The sequence below is a fragment of the Sus scrofa genome, chromosome 9 (assembly GCF_000003025.6).
Source record: "Sus scrofa isolate TJ Tabasco breed Duroc chromosome 9, Sscrofa11.1, whole genome shotgun sequence".
Taxonomy (NCBI): domain Eukaryota; kingdom Metazoa; phylum Chordata; class Mammalia; order Artiodactyla; family Suidae; genus Sus; species Sus scrofa.
In genome coordinates this window covers 45,686,221-45,709,951 of record NC_010451.4, presented here as the reverse complement: position 1 = coordinate 45,709,951, position 23,731 = coordinate 45,686,221, and the positions used below count along the sequence as shown (strand labels likewise).

Here is a 23,731-nt window from a genome sequence, read left to right as displayed (position 1 = left end):
AGCAGCTGCAGCTCTGATTAGGCCCCCAGCCCGGGAACTTCCGAATGCAATACATGCAGTAGTAAAAACAACAAGCAAACAAAAAACAAAAAAGCCACAGCATATACAGTGTTTAGTACTACCAGTAGTTTCAGGCATCCTCTGGCAGTCTTGGAACTTATCCCCTGTGATTAAAGGGTGACTACCGTAGACTAGTAGCAAGGAATATATACAGTACCTAGATCTTAGTTTCAAATTACTATTGTCCAATAAAAAGAACTCAGGTTCTTTGGAGAAATGGCTATTTTAAGGCTAGGGCAGGGAATACATAGAATCTGAAGCATCTTGTAGAACTAGAAAGGGGGAATGTCCAAAGGAGAGAGGTGCCATACTGAAAGAGTTCTCAATGGCCAAAGCTGGAATAGTTTGAGCAACAAAATAATATACTACTGGAGGTACAAAGTATGAAATAAATGTGCATGAGTCCACACAATGAATGACTGAATAAATATATGAGGCAGAGACAATTATTTCTCATAGAAGAATTCTACTAAATATATGTAGATATTCCCTCCTACAGGAGATGGAATCCTGCCTCTACCTCCCCCAATTTAGTTACTACTACTTCTTTTTTTTTTTGTCTTTTTGCCATTTCTTGGGCCGATCCTGTGGCATATGGAGGTTCCCAGGCTAGGGATCTAATTGGAGCCATAGCCACCAGCCTACGCCAGAGCCACAGCAACGCCTGATCCAAGCCGCGTCTGTGACCCACACCACAGCTCACGGCAACGCCAGATCGTCAACCCACTGAGCAAGGGCAGGGATCGAACCTGCAACCTCATGGTTCCTAGTCGGATTCGCTAACCACTGTGCCCTACGGAACTCCTACTTCTTTTTTTTTTTTTTTTTTTTTTTGCCACATCCATGGCGTGTGGAAGTTCCCGGGCTGGGGATCAAACAAGCACCAGAGCAGTGACAATGCTGGATCCTTTAACCACTAGGCCACCAGGGAACTCCTAGTTACTTGCTTCTAAAAAATATGGAAAGGAAAAAACAGTAACTTTAGGAGAAACCTAGTGAAACTACCTTAACCAAATGATGAAAGCTAATTTCACTAGTGATGTTATATGAATATCACTCACATCCTGATATGTGATTAGGGCACTTCCCTTTGGTGGTATTCTCTTTCAAAATCCATAGTTCCAGACTAATCATTACAAAAACTCCAGACAAATCCAAATTGAGGACCATCTTTATAGGACACCTAGACAGACACCTTAAGACTGTCAAGGTCATGAAAGGTAAGCAAAGACTATGAAACTGTCATAGACTGTGACAAGGCTGGATACTTAACCTGTCGCACCAGAAGAGAACTCCAATTTTTCATATACTTAACATTAACATTTAATACACTGAGTTAATTTAGAAAACAAAATATATTTCTACTTTAGCATTCTGGCCCCGGTTGAGTTCTCCTTTCTGAGTATGTCTGGAAGAATAACAACCTTTATCTTTATTCATAATAAAGAGCTGAATTAATTATAACAAGTTATATTTCATAATTTAAAACTTTCTTATTTTTTTTGTAAACTATTATTAAAATTGGTCTTACCAACTATAATGGAAAAGATAAAAATCATTTGGAAAAAAAAAATTGGTCTTCAATTCCTCAAGACACCACTGAAAAGATGTGAAAGCCAGAGTTCCTGCTGTGGCTCAGTGGAAACGAACCCAACTAGCCCATGAGGATGAAAGTTCCATCATCCCTGGACTCGCTCAGGGAGTTAAGGATCTGGTGTTGACCGTGAGCTGCGGTGTAGGCTGTGGATGGGGTTCGGATCCCGAATTGCTGTGGTTGTGGTGTAGGCTGGCAGCTGCAGCTCGGATTTGACCCTTAGCCTGGGAATTTCCATATGCCACACGTGTGGCAATTAAAAAAACAGGCAAAGAAGGAATTAAAAAAGATGTGAAAGCCATGGCAGGAGGAAAAAAAAACCCACTTGCAATTCTAGAAAATTTGTCTCAAATCATCCACAAAGTCGAAATAAGCAAGCTGCTATGTCTTCTCTTTGTACTATGTAAAAAATGTAGTGCTTTTAGTAAAGTTGCACACTTAAGTTCTTTGGTTAAGTGTATTAACTGGTAGTAGGAAGGGAACCATAGGAAGAATCAATTATTTGACTGTTAAGACTTTCAATAACTGTTCATGGAAGAAAGGAAGGAGACAATGAATAAGAAAATACCAATCACAGCAAAATAGCTTCAGAAATATTATACATATTAAAAAAATTTCTATTTACTTTTCTAATCAAATCTGACCGAAAGCTATTTAGAGATCTGCGCTTCAACCACTTACTTAGAATATAGCACATCTAATGGAAAGGCTTCCGTTAATTTAACTGATCTCATTTTGGGAATAAAATGAATAGCTTGATACCCAGCAGACAACTGAAACATTTACTCACTTAAGACTACTACTCTGGGCTGTGACTATTCACCTGTTCCGAAACACAGCGTTCGACCAGCGATGCTTTTCCAAACGGAAAATCCCCACGGACGCTGAACTATGATAATAAGGATTACTATTTACACATATCCCTTCCTATACTTACCAAGGCAGGGACATTCGTCCGTAAAGTTCAACTTCATCTGAAAACTCACTTAGATTAAAGACAAAATACCTCGGAGCCTGGCCAAGGCATAAAGCAAAGGCAACGTTCCAAAGGTCACCCATCCTTAAAAGCTCTGTAGCCTTCCAAATACTCCACCGGAAGCAGAAAAGCCGATGAGGCCGCACGTCTGTACTTCTACACGTCTCTGTCCTCACCTCCCTCGCCCTCCTAACAGAGCCATCCCCCTCCCTGCTCCTTTTCCGAGCGGTCCAAGGGCGTCATGGCGGCGGCTGCAGGGCAACCCCCGGCTGCTTGCACACTCCCTCCCCTCCCCGTCGTGGTCAAAATTCAGAACTTCTAGATTGTAGAGAGAACCCAAGCCGCAGGCCTGGCCAAAAGGCTAGAAAAGAATCGCGAATCTGCCTTCTGTCCCCAGTCCTCCTTCAGGCGGCACACACAACAGCTCCGCCGGCCCCTCGTGACCGCAGCCCGCGTCCTCCCCTCAGGCCCTCGCAGGCCTCTCCCCCGCACCCCGCGCCCGGGTACCCCAGTCGGCAGGCTTCACGCCGCGCTCACCGTTAACCAAGACCGGTGCCTTCTCCGCGAGGTTACGGACAAACTGGGCCATGGTTCTAGGAGTGAAAGTCCGTCGCTGCGACTGGCTGGCTGAATGTCACCCGCCAGGAAGGACCTGCGGCAGGACCCCGTTCCGCTTCCAAGGTCAGGCCTCCTCTTTCTGCGCCTGTCCAATATATTTAGGTGTACTGTCTCTTCGGAATCCAGTGGGTCAGTTTATTTTCTTCACTCACAAGAGGGAAAAGTGGGTATGAGAAGATGAGATCAGAGAGCAGGTAAAAAGCAACACATTTCTGCCGCAGAGAAACAGGCATTTCTTGGGGCAGCCGCTCAGGGAAGTCGGAAGACAGGAGCGGGGCGGGAAGGCGCATGTGCCCTGAGCGTCCCGGGCAGCCTGCTGCTCCCACCTCCACTTTTTGTGTAGGGTGCTTTTGCAGCTTTTCTGGGACAACGTGGGAAGTTAGGACTGGAAGGCGCTGTTGCGATTTTTCTAGGCCAACACGATCGTCTTACAAAGGCAGAGGGTCCTAGGCCAAACATGTATAGTGGGGGGGGGGGGGGGCGCTACGTAACTTGTCATCTGCCTCAGCCCATTGCTTTTCTCTAGTTGATCTTTTGTAATCCCCGTCTCCCTTGCATCCTGTATCAGGGTTAGAATCTAATTCCCTAACCAGCCACAAGGAACTGTTCAGATATAAAGAACAAAATCACATTTACTGACGGCTTCCAGTCTGTTAGGCATTCTGGAATTTAAAGAAAGCCTCTGTGTCAGGTAACGTCCCCATTTAAGACTGGAATTGATAAATGTTCATATAGCAGAGTTGGGATCTGAAGAAGTTGCATTGTAAACAAAGAAAAGGCATTAGTATGGAATTAGGCGTCTTGCTGATCTGGGAAGACTTCCTAGAGAAGGAGGTCCTTGAATTAATGTATAACAGAACACCTATGTACTACAGAGTTGAAACTTTATAGTTAAATATAACTGGAGGAAAAGATACATATAGGGAAGTGGCATTTGATGAGAAAAACAGAATAAGTAATGTACCTGGAAGAAGCCTGAGCAGAAGTAAAACTTTGATTGATGGAATGGTTAGAGGTGGAATGAAAAATTAGGAGTGATATCAAGAAGCCAAGATCAGCCTTTGAGTGAAGGAGTGATTCAGTTGCCTGATACTCTAGAGAAGTCAAAGAAAGGCTGGGGATGTTAATTTAGCAGTATGGAAACATAGATCAGTTTCAAACAATTAGGACAGAAGTCAGAGTGGATGAGTGAGAAATATGGCTATAAAGGAATATGAATCAGAAAACCAAATGAGATGTGAAACTGAAGGGAGAGATGAAGCTAGAGAGAGGGGACTGACAAGATTCCTGCTGAGGTAGGAGATAAGGTTGTTGGGATTAGCCCTGGAGTGGTGGGGCCTTTTCCACAGATGGAATGATGAAAGAGAAGTCTGAAAGTGGAAATTCTGATGTCTTTGAAATAGAAGGCAAGTTCACCTGAGTGTGAAGGGTTAAATGGGAGCGTGGGAGAGAATTTGAGGAAAGAGGTTAAGTTTGGAATAGCTGCTAAGTTAAGGACACACAGAGTTGTTGGGTAATGTTAGAGACACATTTATGGCCACACCACTCTAAAGGCTGTCATTTTTCTCCAATAGTTGTTTGTAGCTGGAATATTGGAGCAGGGAGAATGGCTGGGTTAGTTAATCTGGGTTGAGGTCTTGCATAGGAGAGTACAGAAACAAGAGGCAAGAAAGGGGAACATGATAATCAACAATTAAAATGAAAGACCTGTGGTTTGGGCCAGAAAAGTGAAGCCAAAAATGAACTGCTTAGGAAAATACATGCCCAGAGACTCATCTTCTGAAGCTAACTCCAGGGTCCAGAAGTCTAGCAAGGGAGGTCAAGTTAGCCAGGCCACACGTTTGATACGACCTTAAAAAAAAAAAGTGAAGTGTAGAGTCCTTGAAGTTTTCAGAAGGATTTCTGAAATTGCCACTGCCTTTTAATACTGTAATAAAGGAAGTGATAACAAAAGGTTGTAAGTCAGATGTTCATTTATTAAATACAAGTTTGAACAAACACCCCCAGGCAAGTTTGATCAGAAGTAACCTTCCTGGAATGTTTCCAAATACAGTTATGTTGATCAAATTTTATTTCAATCAAACTTTTTTGTCATTTTGTTCTTCATTTTCTTTGTTTCTAGGTTTCTTTTCCTGTTTAGCAGTTAGAGCATGTGCATTATTTTCTTACGTGACATCAACAGTGCAGCATCAAGCCTCTGGCTTGTAAAGGCACCCAGTAGACTTATGCTCTGTGCAATGGCTGCTTAGCAACCAGCATCAAATAAAGTAATGAAGCTTTTGTAGGGTGTGATACCAAATAGCAACCGGCACCTTCACCTGCACCATTAAAAAACCTCTGAAGTTTCTTTCACTTTTCAAATATCTATTAAAAACTATATTAAAAAAAACAACAACCCAGATTGCTTGATAAAACCTACTTAAATAATTTTCCAAGTTTAGTATTACCCTCTTAAAAAGCAATACTAGAGCTGATTAAAGAGTCTTCATTTTCCTATCATACCCTAGCAAAGCCAACACACAAAACTTGATATATCAGAAAGTTTGCTCTAATAAGTTTAGAGCTGCTTCTGCATTCTGGATAACACAACACCTCTTTAAGTGTCCAAGTGCATATATAAATACCATGTTGTACCAAGATGATAATTTTTTAGTCTCATTTTTGGGGTGTTCTTAAATTACTTCAAGGAAAGAAAAAAGGCACAGAGGACACCTGGCTTCCTTACCAATAGTGGCCTTAAGCTATGCACTTGTCTTTGTAATGAGTTTAAAGATACTCAGCAGCATTAATGGTGCCATAGCCTTTCATAAAAAGTTTCAGGAAAAGAGCTTTAAAAAAAAAAAACAAAAACAAGCTTGCCAGAAAGGCTTACAATCTGAAGACTAAACACAGAAGTAGAATACAGACACAGATACAAGAGGCAGCATAGAGGTTGTTCAATAGAAAGCCGCTGGGAACAGCTGCCTTCTGAGGTTTTGTGCCCGTTTTTTCTTCCAATTTTCTCCTATAAAATTCTGGTCTTTTCTCCACTTCTTTTAAAAGTCAAAATATCCTATTAGACTGGGTTTGGAAGATAAATACAAGCAGACAGAAGCTTTTTTATATAGTTAATTCTCAGAGATATAAATGAAGATAATAAATATGAAATGAAGCTCATTTTAAGAAATAAATCCTGTCAACCTATATCTTAAAGGCTCAAGGAGCATAGTGAATTATTATCTTACATTCTGGCGTTTGCAAGAGTTCCAGCCAGGCTTTTTCATTTATAAGCACAGCAACAGGCAACATCTACTTTCTATCTAGTGTGGGATGCCCTCCGATTTGAGGGTTTCCAGCTGATACCATCAAAAACACATCAAAGACTGCTTATAACAGCTCGTGCTGGAATTTCATAAAACTACCATCTTATTTGAAACAGGCTGTGGTTAATAATAACGTCCTCTAAATGAAGCAATGACCCCTGTTTCTAGATCATATCGCTTTTCCTGTTAGTTATATTTCAGGCTTAGAGGAATAGTGATACAGACACTCCATAGGGGAATGTGCCTCACTCAGCATGTTAAGCTACACTATTGAGTGGGGAACTCAAGCTCAACTTGTGAAAGTGCAGCCCATCCACCTACTAACTACATAGGGCTAAGTGAATATTTAAAATAGCTGGTGGACAAGGTTGTGCTCAAATTCCTACAATGTTAATTGATGACCTAAGGCTGAGTTAGAAGCAGCTCTCAGAAATCATGTCGTAAGCCCAAACAAACATTAACTATATATATTTTATAGTCTCAGGATTCTGTCTAGAATAAGTGTTAGTAAACATGGCCACATACTACATACATCTTTCTCTGGAAGAGAGAACATAAAGAGATGCTCATTTTACACTAGACCAATATAAAAAAGCATGTGTGTGTGTGTACACACATTGTTGTACCAAGGTGATTTTTTTTTAGACTCATTTTTGAGATATTCTTAAAATGACATTTCTCATGGTTACAATATCTGTTGCCCAACTTTTCTACTCTACTAAACTACTTTTCTGTTCTTTGATTTCCAGAAGGTAAAAAGGGCTCAAAATCCTTCTTTATTTTACCACCTTGGAACTTTTGAATAAAGTGTCAAAACTGCAAATTTGTCTTACCAATCCTCCTAAATATATTATAGGGCTAAGTTTTCTGTGGTAATGACAACCCCACAGGGGAGTGTTTGCCCTCCAAGATATATTTGAATTACAAGATAACACAAAACTAAGAGCTACCAAAGAAGTTGCATAAAATTCCTTTTTTCATCTCATCTATCATCTTATTCAAAAGTCTACTCAAATATCAAGGGGTCTGCTTTTATGTAAAAGGTTATTCTGTGACACTGCAGAGCTGTAACAAGGAAAAGGGCTAAAGTCTGGGTCATGAAGACTAGTAAATACTCTGATAAAACAGGACCTTCTGGTATCAGTTGATCACTGAAATATGTGATATCATATACGTAAGAGTAGTGCTCACCAAAGACGTTGGAGCAGTTCTTAGAAGAGAAAGAGTAAGGTGGCAGGAGGTTTTAGTAGATGAAGTTAATGTAACTTAGGACAGACAGGAAAAGGAAGAGACAGCGAAGGGTGAAAATCAGTAATGATTTCTAAACGTGGTGATGCTATAAGAAGTATAATTTCCTGCAAGCCAGGAGGGCACTGTAAAGTTCTTAGGAATTTTAATTATCGTAATTCGAGCAAGAGCATTCTCTAATTTAGTAAAGAAAGAAAAAAAAAAAAAAAAAGCAAGAAAAAGGAAAAGAACAGAACCAGAAAGAGAGAAACCACAAACATTTGTTTATCTGGGGTTGGTTTCTGGTTTGTTTAAGTCACAGTATTTATTCAAGTTGCTCCTTTTGTTGTTGCTTCCTCTCTGCGAGCCACCGTTGGATTTTTTCTTTTAGTTCTGTGTTTGGCCGGATCTGGTCCATGGTGAGGGGACTACGGTTAAAGGGATCTGTTTGGTCACTGGGACAAAAAGAGAAAGGGAAATGGGGTTATTTCCGTTAAGTTCTAACATCCTCTGCCAAAAATAGAACACCTGGGTACATCACCTTGAGACTGAAGCTAGAGTGTATTCTGAATCAAGTGCTGACTTGAGGTTAGAAAGATGAGATAAGAGAGTGATCTGGGAAGCCTTTTTGGGCTTTTGTACATGACTTAGCAAATTTTATCTCAACATTGTTCTTCAGGTGATATTTGATTTGATTTCCCTAGGACAGAGACCCTACACTCATATCAGCAGGAAGAGCTCTTTGTAGTTTTAGTGACAGACTCTTGGAACAGTTTAAGATGTTAAGGGATAAAGCCTTGTAGACTGACAATTTAGTTAGCGGATTGCTCTTCAAGTAAACACAGACGATAGCTTCCTGACAGGTAAAATGATTTATAACATACTTCAAGGGCTGATATATCTTCTGTCTTCTGAAGCCACAATAAAATATAAATTCTCACTGACACTTTAGAAAAGACCTACTATCCAGCACAGAATCATGAATATAGTGAGTGCTTAAGAGCAAATACCATCAAGTAGAACATCCTTTTCTTCAATATTAGAAGAAAATTATTTCCCTAGATCTGGGTCAACGTACATAACTTTTTTTTTGGCATGTGAAAGTTCTCAGGCCAGCGATCAAACCTGTGTCACAGGAGTGACTCAAGCTGCTGCAGTGACAATGTCAGATCCGTAACCTGCTGAGCCACAGGAGAACTTCCATAACTTCATTTTATTTTTTATATCTTTATTTTAATTTTTTTTGTCTTTTTGCCTATAACTTCATTTTAAGTAGGCAGAGGGAGTGGGTTGCTACAAAGGCCTGGGTTTGTTCCCCGGCTTGGGGCATTGGGTTAAAGGATCCACTATTGCCGCAGCTGGGGTGTAGGTCACACCCAAGGCTCAGATTCAATCCCTGACCCAGGAACTTCCATAGGCCATGGGTGTGGTCACTTAAAAAAAAAAAAAAAAAAAAAAAGGCAGAATCTCTCTGAACCCATTTCTAGCTAATGCTGCACTTAGAGTAGGCAGGCTGGGGAAAACTCATGGTTGCCATGGCTGAGTACAACAGCTGCAACAGAATGTGGGTTAACCCATATGATGAGTGTAACACCCGAATGAAAAAACCAAAACCCGGAGTTCCCATCGTGGCGCAGTGGTTAACAAATCCGACTAGGAACCATGAGGTTGCGGGTTTGATCCCTGGCCTTGCTCAGTGGGTTAAGGATCCGGCGTTGCTATGAGCTGTGTGTAGGTTGCAGACGCGGCTCAGACCCAGCGTTGCTGTGGCTCTAGTGTAGGCTGGCAGCTACAGCTATGATTAAACCCCTAGCCTGGGAACCTCCATATGCCGCAGAAGCGACCCTAGAAATGGCAAAAAGACAAAACAAACAAACAAAAACAAAACCAAAACCTGTCTTCTATATTTTTTTTTTTTGATTATAGTAAAAATAAACAAGTTTCAAGTCAAGTTATACTCCAGGTTGACCTTTTTTTTTTGTCTTTTTAGGGCTACACCTGAGACATATGGAAGTTGCCAGGCTAGGGGTCAAATCGGAGCTGCAGGAGTTCCTGTCATGGCAGAGTGGAAAAGAATCCGACTAGGAACCATGAGGTTGCAGGTTTGATCCCTGGCTTTGCTCAGTAGGTTTAAGATCTGGTGTTGCTGTGAACTGTGGTGTACGTCACAAGACGAGGCTTGGATCTGGCGTTGCTGTGGCTCTGGTGTAGGCCGGCAGCTCTAGCTCCAATTAGACCCCTAGCCTGGGAATCCCCATTTGCCTCAGGTATGGCCCTAAAAGGACAAAAGCCAAAAAACAAACAAACAAAAAAAAAACCGAGCTGCAGCTGCCAGCCTATGCTACAGCCATAGTAACAGAGGATCTGAGCTGCATTTGCTACTTACACCACAGCTCAAGGCAAGGCCCGATCCTTAACCCACTGAGTGAGGCCAGGGATAGAACCTGCGTCCTCATGGGTTCGTTACCACTGAGCCACAATGGAAGCTCCAGGTTGACATACTTTATAACATATATTGACAGAAATTATTTCCTCGAGGAAGGAAGAAGTGAAGTTAAAGCCAGCATTTCTCAACAGGGTGTCTGGTTTTGGATGTTTAAATCCTTAACAATCAAGTGATATACCTCTACCAAAATGCCTCCCCAACACATTAATAAATCAACAATATGGGACAGCTACTGTACTACTGGGTGCATAGTACTGTATGGAAGAAAAAGATGATAGCAAACCAATGTACCTCTGTACTCTGAGGCTGCTTTTGGGTGCTGGCTTACCTGAGCAAATGTCTGGCAATGGTGGATCTATCCACAGTGACTCTGGAAGATGGCAGCACCACAGGGTCAGACATCAGTGTGCTCATGATGGGATCCAGGAACTCATCACAGGCATCTGCATAGGTCTCCTCTTCCTGTTGCTGGAGGTCTGCCAGAGACTGAGAACAAACATTGGGTCATTAAGGGGGATTCACAGAGCAGCTGAATTCCAAGGTAATCTTTTTTTTTTTTTTTTTTTTGTCTTTTTGCCTTTTCTAGGGCTGCTCCCAAGGCATATGGAGGTTCCCACGCTAGGGGTCTAAGAGCTATAGCCACCAGCCTACACCAGAGCCACAGCAATGCAGGATCCAAGCCGCATCTGCGACCTACACCACAGTTCACAGCAACGCCGGATCCTTAACCCACTGAGCTTGGCCAGGGATCGAACCCACAACCTCATGGTTCCTAGTCGGATCTGTTAACCACTAAGCCATGACGGGCACTCCTATACCTGAATCTTAAAGGATCATTAATGTTAACAGGAAGAAAAAAACCTATCACATACAACATCCACACTCTGGCAACAGTCCTGTTTTTGTAAATGTCATCATTCAAAAAGGGATGCCGGTTGGAGGGGGTTGTTATTTGCGTAATAACAGAGTCATTCATGAAGTCGGTATATGAAAAGCAGTTTCTGGTTTTAGGAACAAACAGGTATAGGAATTTATAAGTGGTGTTGACATTTGATTCCTTCATAACTCTAGTTCCTCAGGGACCCATCTGCCTAAGCTCGAGGCAAAGATGAAATCCAATTCAATAAATAAGTTACTCAGTAAGGGAAGACTAGTATCAATTAGGAAGGTTTTCCATTAGACTCTGTGCCATCGTTTTTCCTTCTTCATAACTGCTAATGGAGCTCTGTCAAGCTCCAAACAAAGGGATTAGCTGAAGACAATACAGTATTTTAATCTTTAAAATGTATGGCTATTCCTATATAAGCCAAGTAGGAACTACAAATACAGAGAACAGAGAAAAAAAAAAAAACCAATAAAAATCAATGACTAAAAGCTACTAATCTTAATTCTAGTCTAAAAAGTTCTATATTAACATTATGGATTTTCTATCTATTGCTAACACTGTACAGAGAAGTTTTCAAAAACAGCCAATAAAAATCTATACATTCTTCTTTTCTAGTAGAAGCTTCTTAAATTATTTTTCTGTTCTTACCCTCATACTGAAAACAATACTATTAAGAATATGGTAGTTCAAATTGTTGACTGACCAGGAAAATGGTCTATTTACATTTTCTCAAAACAATGTTCTTCCCCCAACCCCCCTGAAACTGGTAAAAAGGCAGAACAGCTGAGCTGACAACATGATTTTTACTGAACTAATAAGCAAATTATCCTCCTCGTCACCTTGATTCTCTCTGCTAAGTTGCTGAAAGCCACAATCATATTTCCAGGCTTATTTATTTTCTTCAGGACTCGGACTGTCTGTGCAAAGAGAGTTGGGGAATAGGAGCGTCCATCCTTGGGCACGGTGGCACAGAAGTTCTCCTCATCCCTGGAAGGTCAGCGTCAGAAAGAAACTGAGCATCAGCGACAGGTCAAACAGGGAGATAAAAGATGGGCTGAGGAACAAAGTTCCCCATCCCTTATATACCATGAATGTTCTTTTGATATAGAACGACTTCCTCTAATCTTTAGGAAGGAAATCTATCAAGTATCCTGTGGCCTTAAAAGAATACTGCTTATCTTTGCATAGATCAAGGCAGAATGTTGGAAATTCTAAATAACAAAAGACATACAAAATCTCATTAATTAAAACTGCAAAAGACCCCTTCACCAGCCAACTAGAAACAAACCATTCCTTTTCTATTCTCCACATAACTACCAACCAGTTATTCCATTATCAAAACCCCAAAGTGAAACACGAGCATCCTCTCTGGCCTGCTCAGTTTAAATCCAGGTACCCGAGATTTAGGTAGATGGTGCAGATATCTGAAACGAGCTGCTGGGGCTTGAAGTCAAATTCACTGAAATCCTTGACTTTTAAGGCCCCCATTTTGGGGCCAACCAGATGCTGTAGAAAGTAGTTCAGCATGGAGATGATGCGCTCAGCCAGGAAAGGGTGCACAAAGAGTGATTTGATCTCTGGAAAAAAAAAGCCAAAGTCTCTAAAAACTCAATCCATTAGCAATCTTTAACTTACTATGTCTTACTTTTACTTGGAGACCTCTGGGGGTTGTTATTTTTCGCTGCACCCATGGCACAAGGAACTTCCTAGGCCAGGGATCGAACCCGAGCCACAGCTGTAACCAGAGCTTCAGCAGTGACAATGCCTGATCCTTGACATGCTGAGCCATGAGGGAATCCTTGGGGGGCTGCTATTTTTTTTCATCTATTTTACTTTATTTCATTTTCTTTATTTATTTTTTCAGGGTCACACCTTCAGCACATGGACATTCCCAGCCACAGCCCTGGCCATGGCAATGCAGGATCTGAGCTGCATCTGTGAAATATGCTGAAGCTTGTGGCAATGCTGGATCCTTAATCTTTAAAATGTATGGCCAGGGGTCTAACCTGCATCCTTGGATACTAGTTGGGTTCTTAACCCACTGAGCTACAATGGAGAACTCCTGCTATTTTTTAAAATACACTTTCATCAAAGTAATGTTTAGAAAACATTAGATAAGCAAAAGCAAACAAAATACAAAAACTACTGTTCAGAAGTAAACACTGTTAACATTTTGCTAATATACCCTAGCTTTTTTGTCCATATTTACACAATATACATTTCTAAAACAAGATGGCTATCATATTGTACATATTATGTAACTTATTTTTTTCATTAATGATATAAATATCTTATCATTTTAGTAAATATGGTAGCCACCAGCTACAGATGACTATTTAAATTAAAATTAAACAAAAAATGTAGTTTTTCAGATACACTAGCCGCATTTCAAGTGTTCAATGACCACACATGGCTAATATCTATATATAGTACTTGACAGTCCAGATTTATAGAACATTTCCACCACAGAAAGTTCTGTAGGATAGTGATGGTTTATACCCTTTTTAACAGCTACATAGTTATCCAGTGTGTGACTGTACCATGAGTTATGTATTTACTCTATCTTTATTACTGCTGGACATTACAGTTGCTTTCAATTTTTTCCCTATTATAAGCATTTCACTGATGGATGAACTTCACTGTGTACATGTCTCATTGATTTATTACTTCCTACAACAAATTTGTAAGGAACTGCTAAATCATGGGGCATTAACTCCAAAATAAATAAATAAACTAATACAGGCCAAGTGCAACAAGCCAAGTAGTATGATAAGGCTTGCTTAGCACTGTTCGTTCTTTTTTTGAATTTAAAAAATTTTTACAGCCGCAACTTATGGGATATAGAAGTTCCCAGGCCAGAGACTGAATCTGAGCCACAACTGCAATCTTTTTTATTTTGCTTTTTAGAGCTGTACCTGCGGCATAAAGAAGTTCCCAGGCTAGGCGCTGAATTGGAGCTACAGCTGCCAGCCTACACTACAATGCGGGATCTGAGCCACGTCTGCGACCTACACCACAGATCACGGCAACACTAGATCCTTAACCCACTGAGCAAGGCCAGGGATTGGACCTGCATCCTCATGGATACTACCTGGGTTTGTTACTTCTGAGCCACAATGGGAACTCCAAAATTGTGATCCTTTAATCCACCGTGCCAGGCCAGGAATCGAACCTTTGTCTCCATAGTAACCTGAGCAGCTGTAGTCGGATTCTTAACCCAAAGCACTGCAGCAGGAACTCCACACTGCTGGTCCTTAATTTTTCAATTTTAGTCATTATCTATTGACTCTACTACTGATGAGAGTTTAGTTCTTATTCTTGTCCAAATACAAATTCCCCTAATATATAAGCAAATCTTTGGTTGAATAATTTAGACTTTATATCATTAAGATCATGTAAATGTCATTTATAGCACAACCACACAGTATTCTAATGATTATATATATATATAAAGTAATGTATATACCTTTTTTTTTAAGGGCACACCTGTGGCATATGTAAGTTCCCAGGCTAGGGGTTGAATTGGAGCTACAGCTGTCGGCTTATTCTGCAGCTTGCAGTTAACGTCAGACCCTTAACCCAGTTAGCAAGGCCAAGGATCTAACCTGCATCCTCCTGGATACTATGTTGTGTCCTCAACCCGCTGGGCCACAATGGGAACTCCCATTAAATCTTTTTTTTTTTTTTTTTCTTTATAGGGCCGCACCCATGGCATATGGAGGTTCCCAGGCTAGGGTTGAATCAGAGCTGCAGCCACTGGCCTATGCCACAGCCACAGCAACGCCAGATCCGAGCCGAATCTACGACCTACACCACAGCTCATGGCAACACTAGATCCTTAACTCACTGAGAGAGGCCAGGGATCGAACCCGCAACCTCATGGCTCCTAGTTGGATTTGTTTCCGCTGCGCCATGATGGGAACTCCCCCATTAAATCTTTGTAAACCTTCCACCAGAAATGTAAAAACTCTCAAAGATATTTTTTGGAGATGCTCTTTCTGGAAGCTTCCATCCATCACTCCAATATGGACTCCTTGTTCTATGGGCCTATGGTGTGGTGCCACACAAGGTTCCTCCACCTGTGAACTTGCCTGAGGACTTGCTTTGCATTTTTCTCACAGGATTCTACTTTCCTCCTTTTGGGTTTACTGTCTCCTGTCTCATTTTGATGGAGTATATTTATCTTTTCATAGGTTCCCAAGAAAGGGTACATTAGAAGTAAATCTGACATCTTTATGTCTCAAAGTGTCCTTACATTTTACCCTCAAACAAAATTGACAGTTTGACTGGCTACAGTATTCTAGGCCGAAAAGATATTTGTCTTTAGGACTGTGTTCCAGCTTCGAATGTCCCTGTTGGAAAATTCAAAGACATGTTGATGTTTAAATCATTGTACATGACCTGATTTTCCTCTGGGACCTTTGATGATCTTCTCTTTACCCTGATTTTCTGAAATACCACAGGATCAAACCCATGCCACAGCAGCAACCCAAGCTGACAATGTCAGATCTTTAACTTACTGTGCTACCAAGGGCTTTACTTCTTCTTCTTCTTCTTCTTTTTTGCTTCTTAGGGCCGCCTCCTATGGCATATGGAGGTTCCCAGGCTAGGGGTCTAATCGAAGCTACAGCTTACAGCTGCTGGTCTACCACACAGCCACAGCAATGCAGGATTCGAGCTGTGTCTGTGACCTACACCACAGCTCACGGCAAAGCCGGATCCTTAACCCACTGAGCTTGGCCAGGGATCGAACCCGCAACCTCATGGTTCCTAATTGGATTAATTTCCGCTGTGCCACTTTGGGAACTCCTTAATTTCTTTTTAAAATACAAAGTCTTGCCGTGTGTTTTCTACTTACAGCACGTCTCAATTCAGACTAGTCACAATTTAAATGCTTGACAGCCACATGTGGCGAGTGACTACTAAACTGGACGGTGCAATTGTAGAGGAAGTAGAGATAACTGTCTTGGTTTAATCTACCACATTTAACCAAGGTTTACAAATATTTTTCAGCTTAACACATATACCCCAGGATATATTTATATGTCTAACTTGTCCTCAAGAAAAATGATTCTAACTTATGCTTTCTGCCAGCTGTGAGGGTGACCATTTCCTCATTCCCATGTCAACAACGGACATCATTCTTTTTGAAGTTTCTTTAGTGATTCACTTCCTCTCAGACTGTGGAGGAGGATACAGTCACCAGAGTCTGCATTCTTAGTCTCAGCTGGGCTGAACCCTCAAATGAAGCAGATCTTGACCACTGCATCTTTTAAGAAAGTGTTCTGTATCCTTACCTGATGTCAGAAAAGCAAGGGTACCAATTGTTTCATTGGACATGATGTTATGGAAACGTGCCAGCTGTCCAAACATCTGTAGGCCAGCCTCCTTTTCTCGGCGGGCTTCTGGAGTCAGACTATCCCATTCACCACGGTCCTTCTCAATCTGCTGAATCTTTATCTTGCTCAAATACTACAGAAACCAGGGGTGGAATGTATCAGAGAAGAAAGTGTATTGAACGGAAGATGATTATTTAAGAGGTTCTATGTCCTATTAAAATCTAGTCCAAAAGCTAGGGAAACCAGGGACTATATAAGAGAAATGAGGCTTTATTTCTCAGCACAGGTTGAAGTTTAAAAAGAAATTGTGGGAAAAAAAGAAAAAAAAAATTATCCCTCTATATGGATTTTTTTCAGCCTGGGTAGACTTATGGATAATTCTCCTGGAAATATTATAGTCTAAAAAATAGAAAGGATGATAAATAGTATAAGAAAACTTGGTAAAAACAAATAGGCTACAGGGCAAAAAGAGGATGATTCCTTCCTGAGAGTTGAAAAATAAAAGATAAACAGCAGGAGTTCCCTTGTGATGCAGTGGATAAAGGATCCAGCATTGTCACTGCAGCGGCTCAGGTCACTGCTGTGGCATGGGTTTCATCCCTGGCCCAGAAACTTGCACATGCTATGGGTGCAGCCAAAAAAAGGGAAAGGGATAAATAAAAGATATGAAATGCTCATTAAAACAAAACCAAAAACCAACACTGCAAAACTGTTTATCAAGGAGTTCCCATAGTGGCGCAGCAAAAACGAATCTGACTAGAAACCATGAGGTTGTGGGTTCAATCCCTGGCCTTACTCGGTGGGTTAAGGATCCAGCATTACCGTGAGCTGTGGTGTAGGTCGAAGACGTGGCTTGGATCCTGTGTTGCCGTGGTTGTGGCGTAGGCTGGAGTCTACAGCTCCATTTCAACCTCTAGCCTGGGAACCTCCATATGCCATGGGTGCGGCCCTAAAAAGACAAAAAAACTGTTTATCAAAAAACAAAGCTGAGGGGTTCCTCTTGTGGCTCAGCAGTAATGATCCCGACTAACATCCATGAGGATGCAGGTTCAGTCCCTGTTTTCGCTCAGTAGGTTGAAGGATGTGATGTTGCTGTGAGCTGTGGTACAGGTCCCAGATGTGGCTCATATCTGGTATTGCTGTGGCTGTGGCTGTGGCTGTGGCTGGCAGCTACAGCTCTGATTTGACCTCTAGCCTGGGAACTTCCATATGCTGTAGGTGTGGCCTTAAAAAGACAAACAAGAAACAAAACCAAAACCAAAACAAAACAAAAAACAAAGCTCAGAGTTCCTGTTGTGGCTCAACGTTTAAGGACCCAATGTTGTCTCTGTAAGGAGGAAGGGGTTTTTTTGGGTTTCTTTTTCAGGCTGCGCCTGCAGCATATAGAAGTTCCCAGGCTCAGGGTCTAATTAGAGCTGCAGCTGCCGGCCTACACTGCAGCCACAGCAACACAGGATCCGAGTTGCATCTGTGACCTACATCACAGCTCACGGCAATACCGGATCCTTAACCCACTGAGTGAGGCCAGGGATCAAACCCCCATCCTCGTGGATACCAATCAGGTTCTTAACCTCCTAAACCACACTGGGAACTCCAGGATGCAGGATTAATCCCTGGCCTTGCTCAGTGCATTAAGGATCTGGTACTGCTGCAAGCTGTACTAGGATGCAGCTCGGATCTGGTGTTGCTGCAGCTGTAGTGTAGGCCACAACTGCAGACTCCTGATATGGCCCAGGTACTTTCATATGCCAACAGCTATTTTAGAAACATTCCAAATAGGGACTTGTGGAATTCCACTGTGGCTCAGTGGTAACGAACCTGACCAGTATCCACGAGAATTCAGGTTCCATCCCTGGCCTCTTGCTCAGTGAGTTAAGGATCTGGCAATGAAGTGAGCTGTGGCATAGGCTGCAGACGTGGCTCAGATCTGGTGTTGCTGTGGCTGCGACATAGGCCAATGGCTACAGCTCCAATTTGACTCCTAGCCTGGGAACTTGCATATGCCTTGGGTGCAGCCCTAAAAAGACAAAAAAGAAAAAAAAAATTGGAATCTTCTAGGAGAAAAAGAAAAAAAAAAATCAGAATCTTCTAGGCAAGACTCATTGCCTTGGTGAGCCACTGTTAACTGATGTTTTGGAATGGAAGAAAGGCTGAAAGTCACTGACTGAATGAAGATCCTCTGATTTCTTTCTGTAGTGCTGGACTGATTAGTTCTGTCACTGTACCTTAGTTTGGCCTTTCACATTTCCTTGTCAACTCTCTGCCAAAGTATCATCCTAGCTCATAAGGCTTTGATGACCCTTGATCTTAGTCTCTAATAGAACAATACCTGTCAAACCTGACAATGGTAAGATTGGAAGTAATTACTACTTGCAAATTTTTTGTGTCCAAGACTGGTACTAGGGGCACAAGGATTGCTCTATTATGACTAAGCAGTAAAAAATATGTATGATGGTATATAAGGGCAGTTAAATCTGGATTTAATTTTTTTTTTTTTTTTTACCTGTATGGCTTCATCCAAAAGGAAGATGGCATCATTCATTAGCAGGTTAAGAAAGCGGAGGAAAAGTGGGGGATTCATGGCTTCTAAATTCTTAGAGGCATAGTCAGCCAAATCCTGTAAGTCCCAGCCGAAGAGAAAACCATTTTAGAACTGAGCCACAACCCACTGGGGCTTATCTGGAGCAAAACTCAGATAATTCAATTTTGGTTTCACCAAACTCTCTTACCTTAATGCTCTCTCGATAGTTATCTGTGCCCCACATGTACCTGAGGATGGGATACATGGGACGGCGGTAATTAAACTTCTGCTCAAATTGATGGGGGTCTCCTGGAATAAGGCAAGAGCAAAAGTGGTGTTATTAGAGAAAGAGTGAGAGCTTACGTCTATCTGCAACCATTTTCTCTTATTCTGAATGTATCAAAGGCTACTGGCAAAACCTGCCTTGGGAGTTTATAAAGGCCTAGAATCATAGCCAAGTGTTTGCTGATTTCCTCACAGACAGTGCAAGAGGGAGACAGATACAAAGAATACCACAGGCAGAAAAGGACAAGGACTGAGCCGCACAAGAACAGCCAAGGGAAACAAGTGCTTCCACATTTAAATGTAGGATGCTTATCAGACTCTGCATGAGGCCTCAGCTGGCCATTGTGGCAGGGACAGCCACATGCAGAACGGGCTAAGTAATCCTCACATTCTTCATAGTTAACATCCCAACTCTGTGGCCAACTGGCTTTTGATTACTCTGAAAAATCAGGCCAGGAGCTAAAAAAAATCTGAGGCCTATACTGCTTTTAACATACCAAAGATCCCAATGGAGTTCTATAGGCTGTGTCATATAATAAAGGAGGAGTATGGGATTTGGAGTCAGAATACTTAGGTTTTTCATTTGGCTCCACTTAATGCAAGTCTCAATCTTTTTCAACTTCCACTTACTCAGAAAATAAAGTAGGAAGTATAATATGCCCTCTACTATTACAAGCAAAGGATTATAGCGATCATATAATAAGATAATTGCAATGACTTATTGTGCAGCATACACACACACACACACGCACACAAAATGAAGATTTATCTATTTATTTGCTTACATCTGCAGTATATGGAAGTTCCAGGGCTAGGGACTGAATCTTAGCCACAGCTGCATCCTACATCACAGCTACAGCAACTCCGGATACTTAACCTACCATGCCATAGCAGGAACTCCACAAAATGAAGATTTATACACACGAACTCAATCATTAGTTCAACTCCTTTTACAAACGAGAAAGCTAAGTCTCAGATATGAGCAAATAACAAAGTCAAAATTCAGATATGGGAGTTCCCATCGTGGTTCAGCAGTAACAAACCTAACTAGTATTCACAAGGACACAGGTTCGATCCCTGGCCTCACTCAGTGGGTTAAGGATCCAGCATTGCTGTGAGCTGTGGTGTAGGTCGAGGACATAGTTCAGATCCTGCATTGCTGTGGCTGTGGCACAGGCCAGCAGCTACATCTCGGATTTTGACCCCTAGCCTGGGTACTTCAATATGCCACTGGTGTGGCACTAAAAAGACAAAAAATAAAATTAAAAAAAATTCAGCCATGGAAAAGCAGCCAGTAAGATGTTAAATGTCTCTGTCATTGGATGGTAGGAAATTCCCTTTAAACGGGGTCTTATATAACTGCTTTGCATACCTTGTTTACTGGGTGAGATGGGGTACTTACTATCTACTCAAACATAACATTTCAGGGTTCGATCTCAAAAGGCCATGAGGGAAAGGGAATGCTGCTGTTTGTTACTTATTTACTTAATTTTTTTTTTTTTTTTTTGTCTTTTCTAGGGCTACTTCCCTTGGCATATGGAGGTTCCCAGGCTAGGGGTTTAATTGGAGCTGTAGCCGCCAGCCTACACCACAGCCACAGCAACGCTGGATCCTAACCCACTGAGCAAGGCCAGGGATCTAACTGGTAACCTCATGGTTCCTAGTCAGATTCGTTAACCACTGTGCCATGACGGGAACTCCTAAAAAATTTTCTTATTATAGTTGATTTACAATGTTCTGTCAATTTCTGCTGTACAGCAAAGTGACCTAGTTATACATTTATATACATTCTTTTTATTTAAAAATTTTTTTTTTTTTTTTGGTCTTTTTAGGGCCGCACATGGGGCACACAGAGATTCCCAGGCTAGGTGTCTAATTGGAGCTATAACTGCTAGCCTACACCACAGCCACAGCAAGGCCAGATCCGAGCCGCATATGCAACCTACACCACAGCTCACGGCAATGCTGGATCCTTAACCCACTGAGCGAGGCGACGCTGGATCCTCTAACCCTAAACCTCATGGTTCCCAGTCAGATATGTTTCCGCTGTGCCAGGATGGGGAATCCTTCTTTTTAAAATGATTTTTATTTTTTTCCACTATAGCTGGTTTACAGTGTTCCGTCAATTTTCTACTATACAGCAAGGCGACCCAGTCACACATACGTATACATTCTTTTTTCTCACATTATCATGCTCCATTATAAGTGACTAGAGGGAGTTCCTTTCCTGGCTCAGCCATTAACTAACTCGACTAGGATCCATGAAGATGCTGATTTGATCCCTGGCCTCGCTCTGTGGGTTAAGGACCTGGTGTTGCTGTGAGCTGTCGTGTGGATTGCAGACACGGCTTGGATCCCGCATTGCTGTGGCTGTGGTGTAGGCTGGCGGCTACAGCTCCGATTCGACCCCTAGCCTGGGAACTTCCAGATGCCGCAAGTGCAGCCCTAAAAAGCAAAAAAAGCAAAAAAAAAAAAAAAAAAAAAAAAAAAGTCATTAGATATAAACTATTTTTTTCTCATTATCCTCCATCATGTTTTATCACTGGCTGTTATTTTTAATCTAACAATTAAACTGTAGGAGGTTAGACAGTCTGGATAAGATAAAAGAATATCTCAATCAGAATATCTCATTATCCACCATTCTGTAATTTTGAGGCACAAAAAAATAAAGACCCAGATTTTAATTGTATAGCCTAATTTGTTTGAGTATGAGTCTATCAAAACAATACAGTAAAGCTGATAAGAGTATGTGACTTTCTTTTTTAAAGTGAGACAGACCTGATTCTACAACTTAGCAACAAATTAAAGAGACAATGTGAAGAAAAAGCACTTAGCATCAAGGGTGGCACACAATAGGTATTTAATAATTGATGGCTTATGATATTTTCCTGACATTTAAATATTGATTAAATGATGGATCAGCTTCTCAGTTCTGGATTGCTGTACCTGTAAACTCAATGTCCACAAAGACCTTGATTAGAGCTTCTGCAAGGTGGGCTGCATAGGCAAAGTTGCAGAACACACGTTTCCGGTGGAACACACTGGATACCAAGGGATTTGGGGTCTGATCCAGGTGGGGCATCACTGCTTCCAACACCTCTGCCAGTTTGGCCCTTAAGTGGGGATTCTTCATCCTACGAACAGGGCAGAAAGGAAACTGAGCAGGCAGAAAACTCCCAAATTTATAACTACCTCTTGACATGAGGAGCCAAAACATCCTATTACAACCTATACAGGAAATTACAGGGAAACAAAACAAAACAAAACAAAACAACAAGCTCTGCAGTTCTATGTTTTTTTTTTTTTTTTTTTTTTTGGCTGTACCTGTGGCATTATGGAAGTTCCCAGGCCAGGGCTCAAATCACAGCTGCAGCTGCAGGTCTACGTTACAGCCATGGCAACACCGGATCCGAGCCGCATGTGTGACCTATGCTGCAGCATGTGGCAACATCAGATAACCCACTGAGCGAGGTCAGGGGTCGAACCTGCATCCTCATGGACACTATGTCAGGTTCTCACTCACTAAGCCACAACAGGAACTCCAGTACTTGAATTTCTATTTAATGCTTTGCTATTCTGTTTACTTCTCTAAAGTAATATATTATATACTGTTTACTATTCTTTAAGAGCTTCACCTGGGGCAAACTTGCCTTTCCAAGCTTTCTGAGGATAAGGGCCAGGATATAATTATTCCATGTTACTTACAACACATACCATGTGTGCCTAATATTTGTTGACTTATGACTTCTCATTAGGTCTGCTCAGCTCACTGAAGGACTGGCTTCTACCTACTTCTCACTGACACGGCTCAGGGGACTGTGAATCTCTTCTTTGTGCAGCGAATCCTCACTTACGTACACAGGTTCCTGTGGCCTACCACCAAAAATCAGAGAAGCAACTCTGCTGGTCAGGGAACAGCTTCCTTTGGGAAAGAAGCTATGAATGGGAAGACTTGAGATCAGAGAGCATTTACCCAAGTTTACTGCTCATCCAACCCAGAATTTCACGAGCAAACTTTGTTATCATACATTAGAAGGTCATTAGCACCTGGAAAGGTCTCTGGCATTAAGGTAACTATTTTAACCAGGGACTAGCAGTGGAATTCCCATCAGGTACCTTATATGCAGGTTCAAATTCTCTGTGGGCAAAGTCCTTTGTTTATTATGCCTCTCAAGAGTGGGATTTTGGGCTACCATAAGGATGGTCAGCTGATTCATTAGTGTTAACACAACTTCTGAAGGCAACCCCTTATGATTCAGGCTTGTTTATTTCTTGGTCTTCTGAATGTTTTGCAGCTCTAAACTGTGACAGAGCCATGCTTTCAGCACTTCACCTTTCTATGCTTCCAGTGAAAATGGTGATAAAGTGAAGGACATGTTCCAGAGAATCTGCTGATGTCTCCAAGATGTCATCGGCAAAGCGGCGGAGAAAAATGAGGAAATCACCCAAGTTATCTGCAAAAAATTCTGAAAAATAA

At 41.6% G+C, this 23,731-nt stretch overlaps 2 protein-coding genes and 1 long non-coding RNA gene across 3 annotated transcripts in view; 1 reads left to right on the top strand and 2 right to left on the bottom strand.

Annotated features, from left to right (window-relative positions):
- ATP5L (ATP synthase, H+ transporting, mitochondrial Fo complex subunit G) overlaps positions 1–3,503 on the bottom strand; it is a 10,093-nt gene extending 6,590 nt beyond the window's left edge. Inside the window, 1 exon segment of the mRNA NM_001244137.1 lies at positions 3,168–3,503. Coding sequence (NP_001231066.1) covers positions 3,168–3,219 — 52 coding nt within the window. The 5' untranslated portion in view covers positions 3,220–3,503.
- Positions 3,180–23,731, top strand: LOC102167309. The gene is made up of 2 exons (XR_002335663.1): positions 3,180–3,311; positions 23,550–23,731. It is a non-coding gene; the product is annotated as an uncharacterized LOC102167309 (long non-coding RNA).
- Positions 8,041–23,731, bottom strand: part of UBE4A (ubiquitination factor E4A) — a 40,822-nt gene continuing 25,131 nt past the window's right edge. Inside the window, 9 exon segments of the mRNA NM_001244872.1 lie at positions 8,041–8,232; positions 10,552–10,709; positions 11,949–12,096; positions 12,506–12,686; positions 16,407–16,581; positions 18,952–19,065; positions 19,178–19,278; positions 22,201–22,388; positions 23,588–23,720. Of these exon segments, the coding sequence (NP_001231801.1) occupies positions 8,103–8,232; positions 10,552–10,709; positions 11,949–12,096; positions 12,506–12,686; positions 16,407–16,581; positions 18,952–19,065; positions 19,178–19,278; positions 22,201–22,388; positions 23,588–23,720 (1,328 nt within the window). The 3' untranslated portion in view covers positions 8,041–8,102.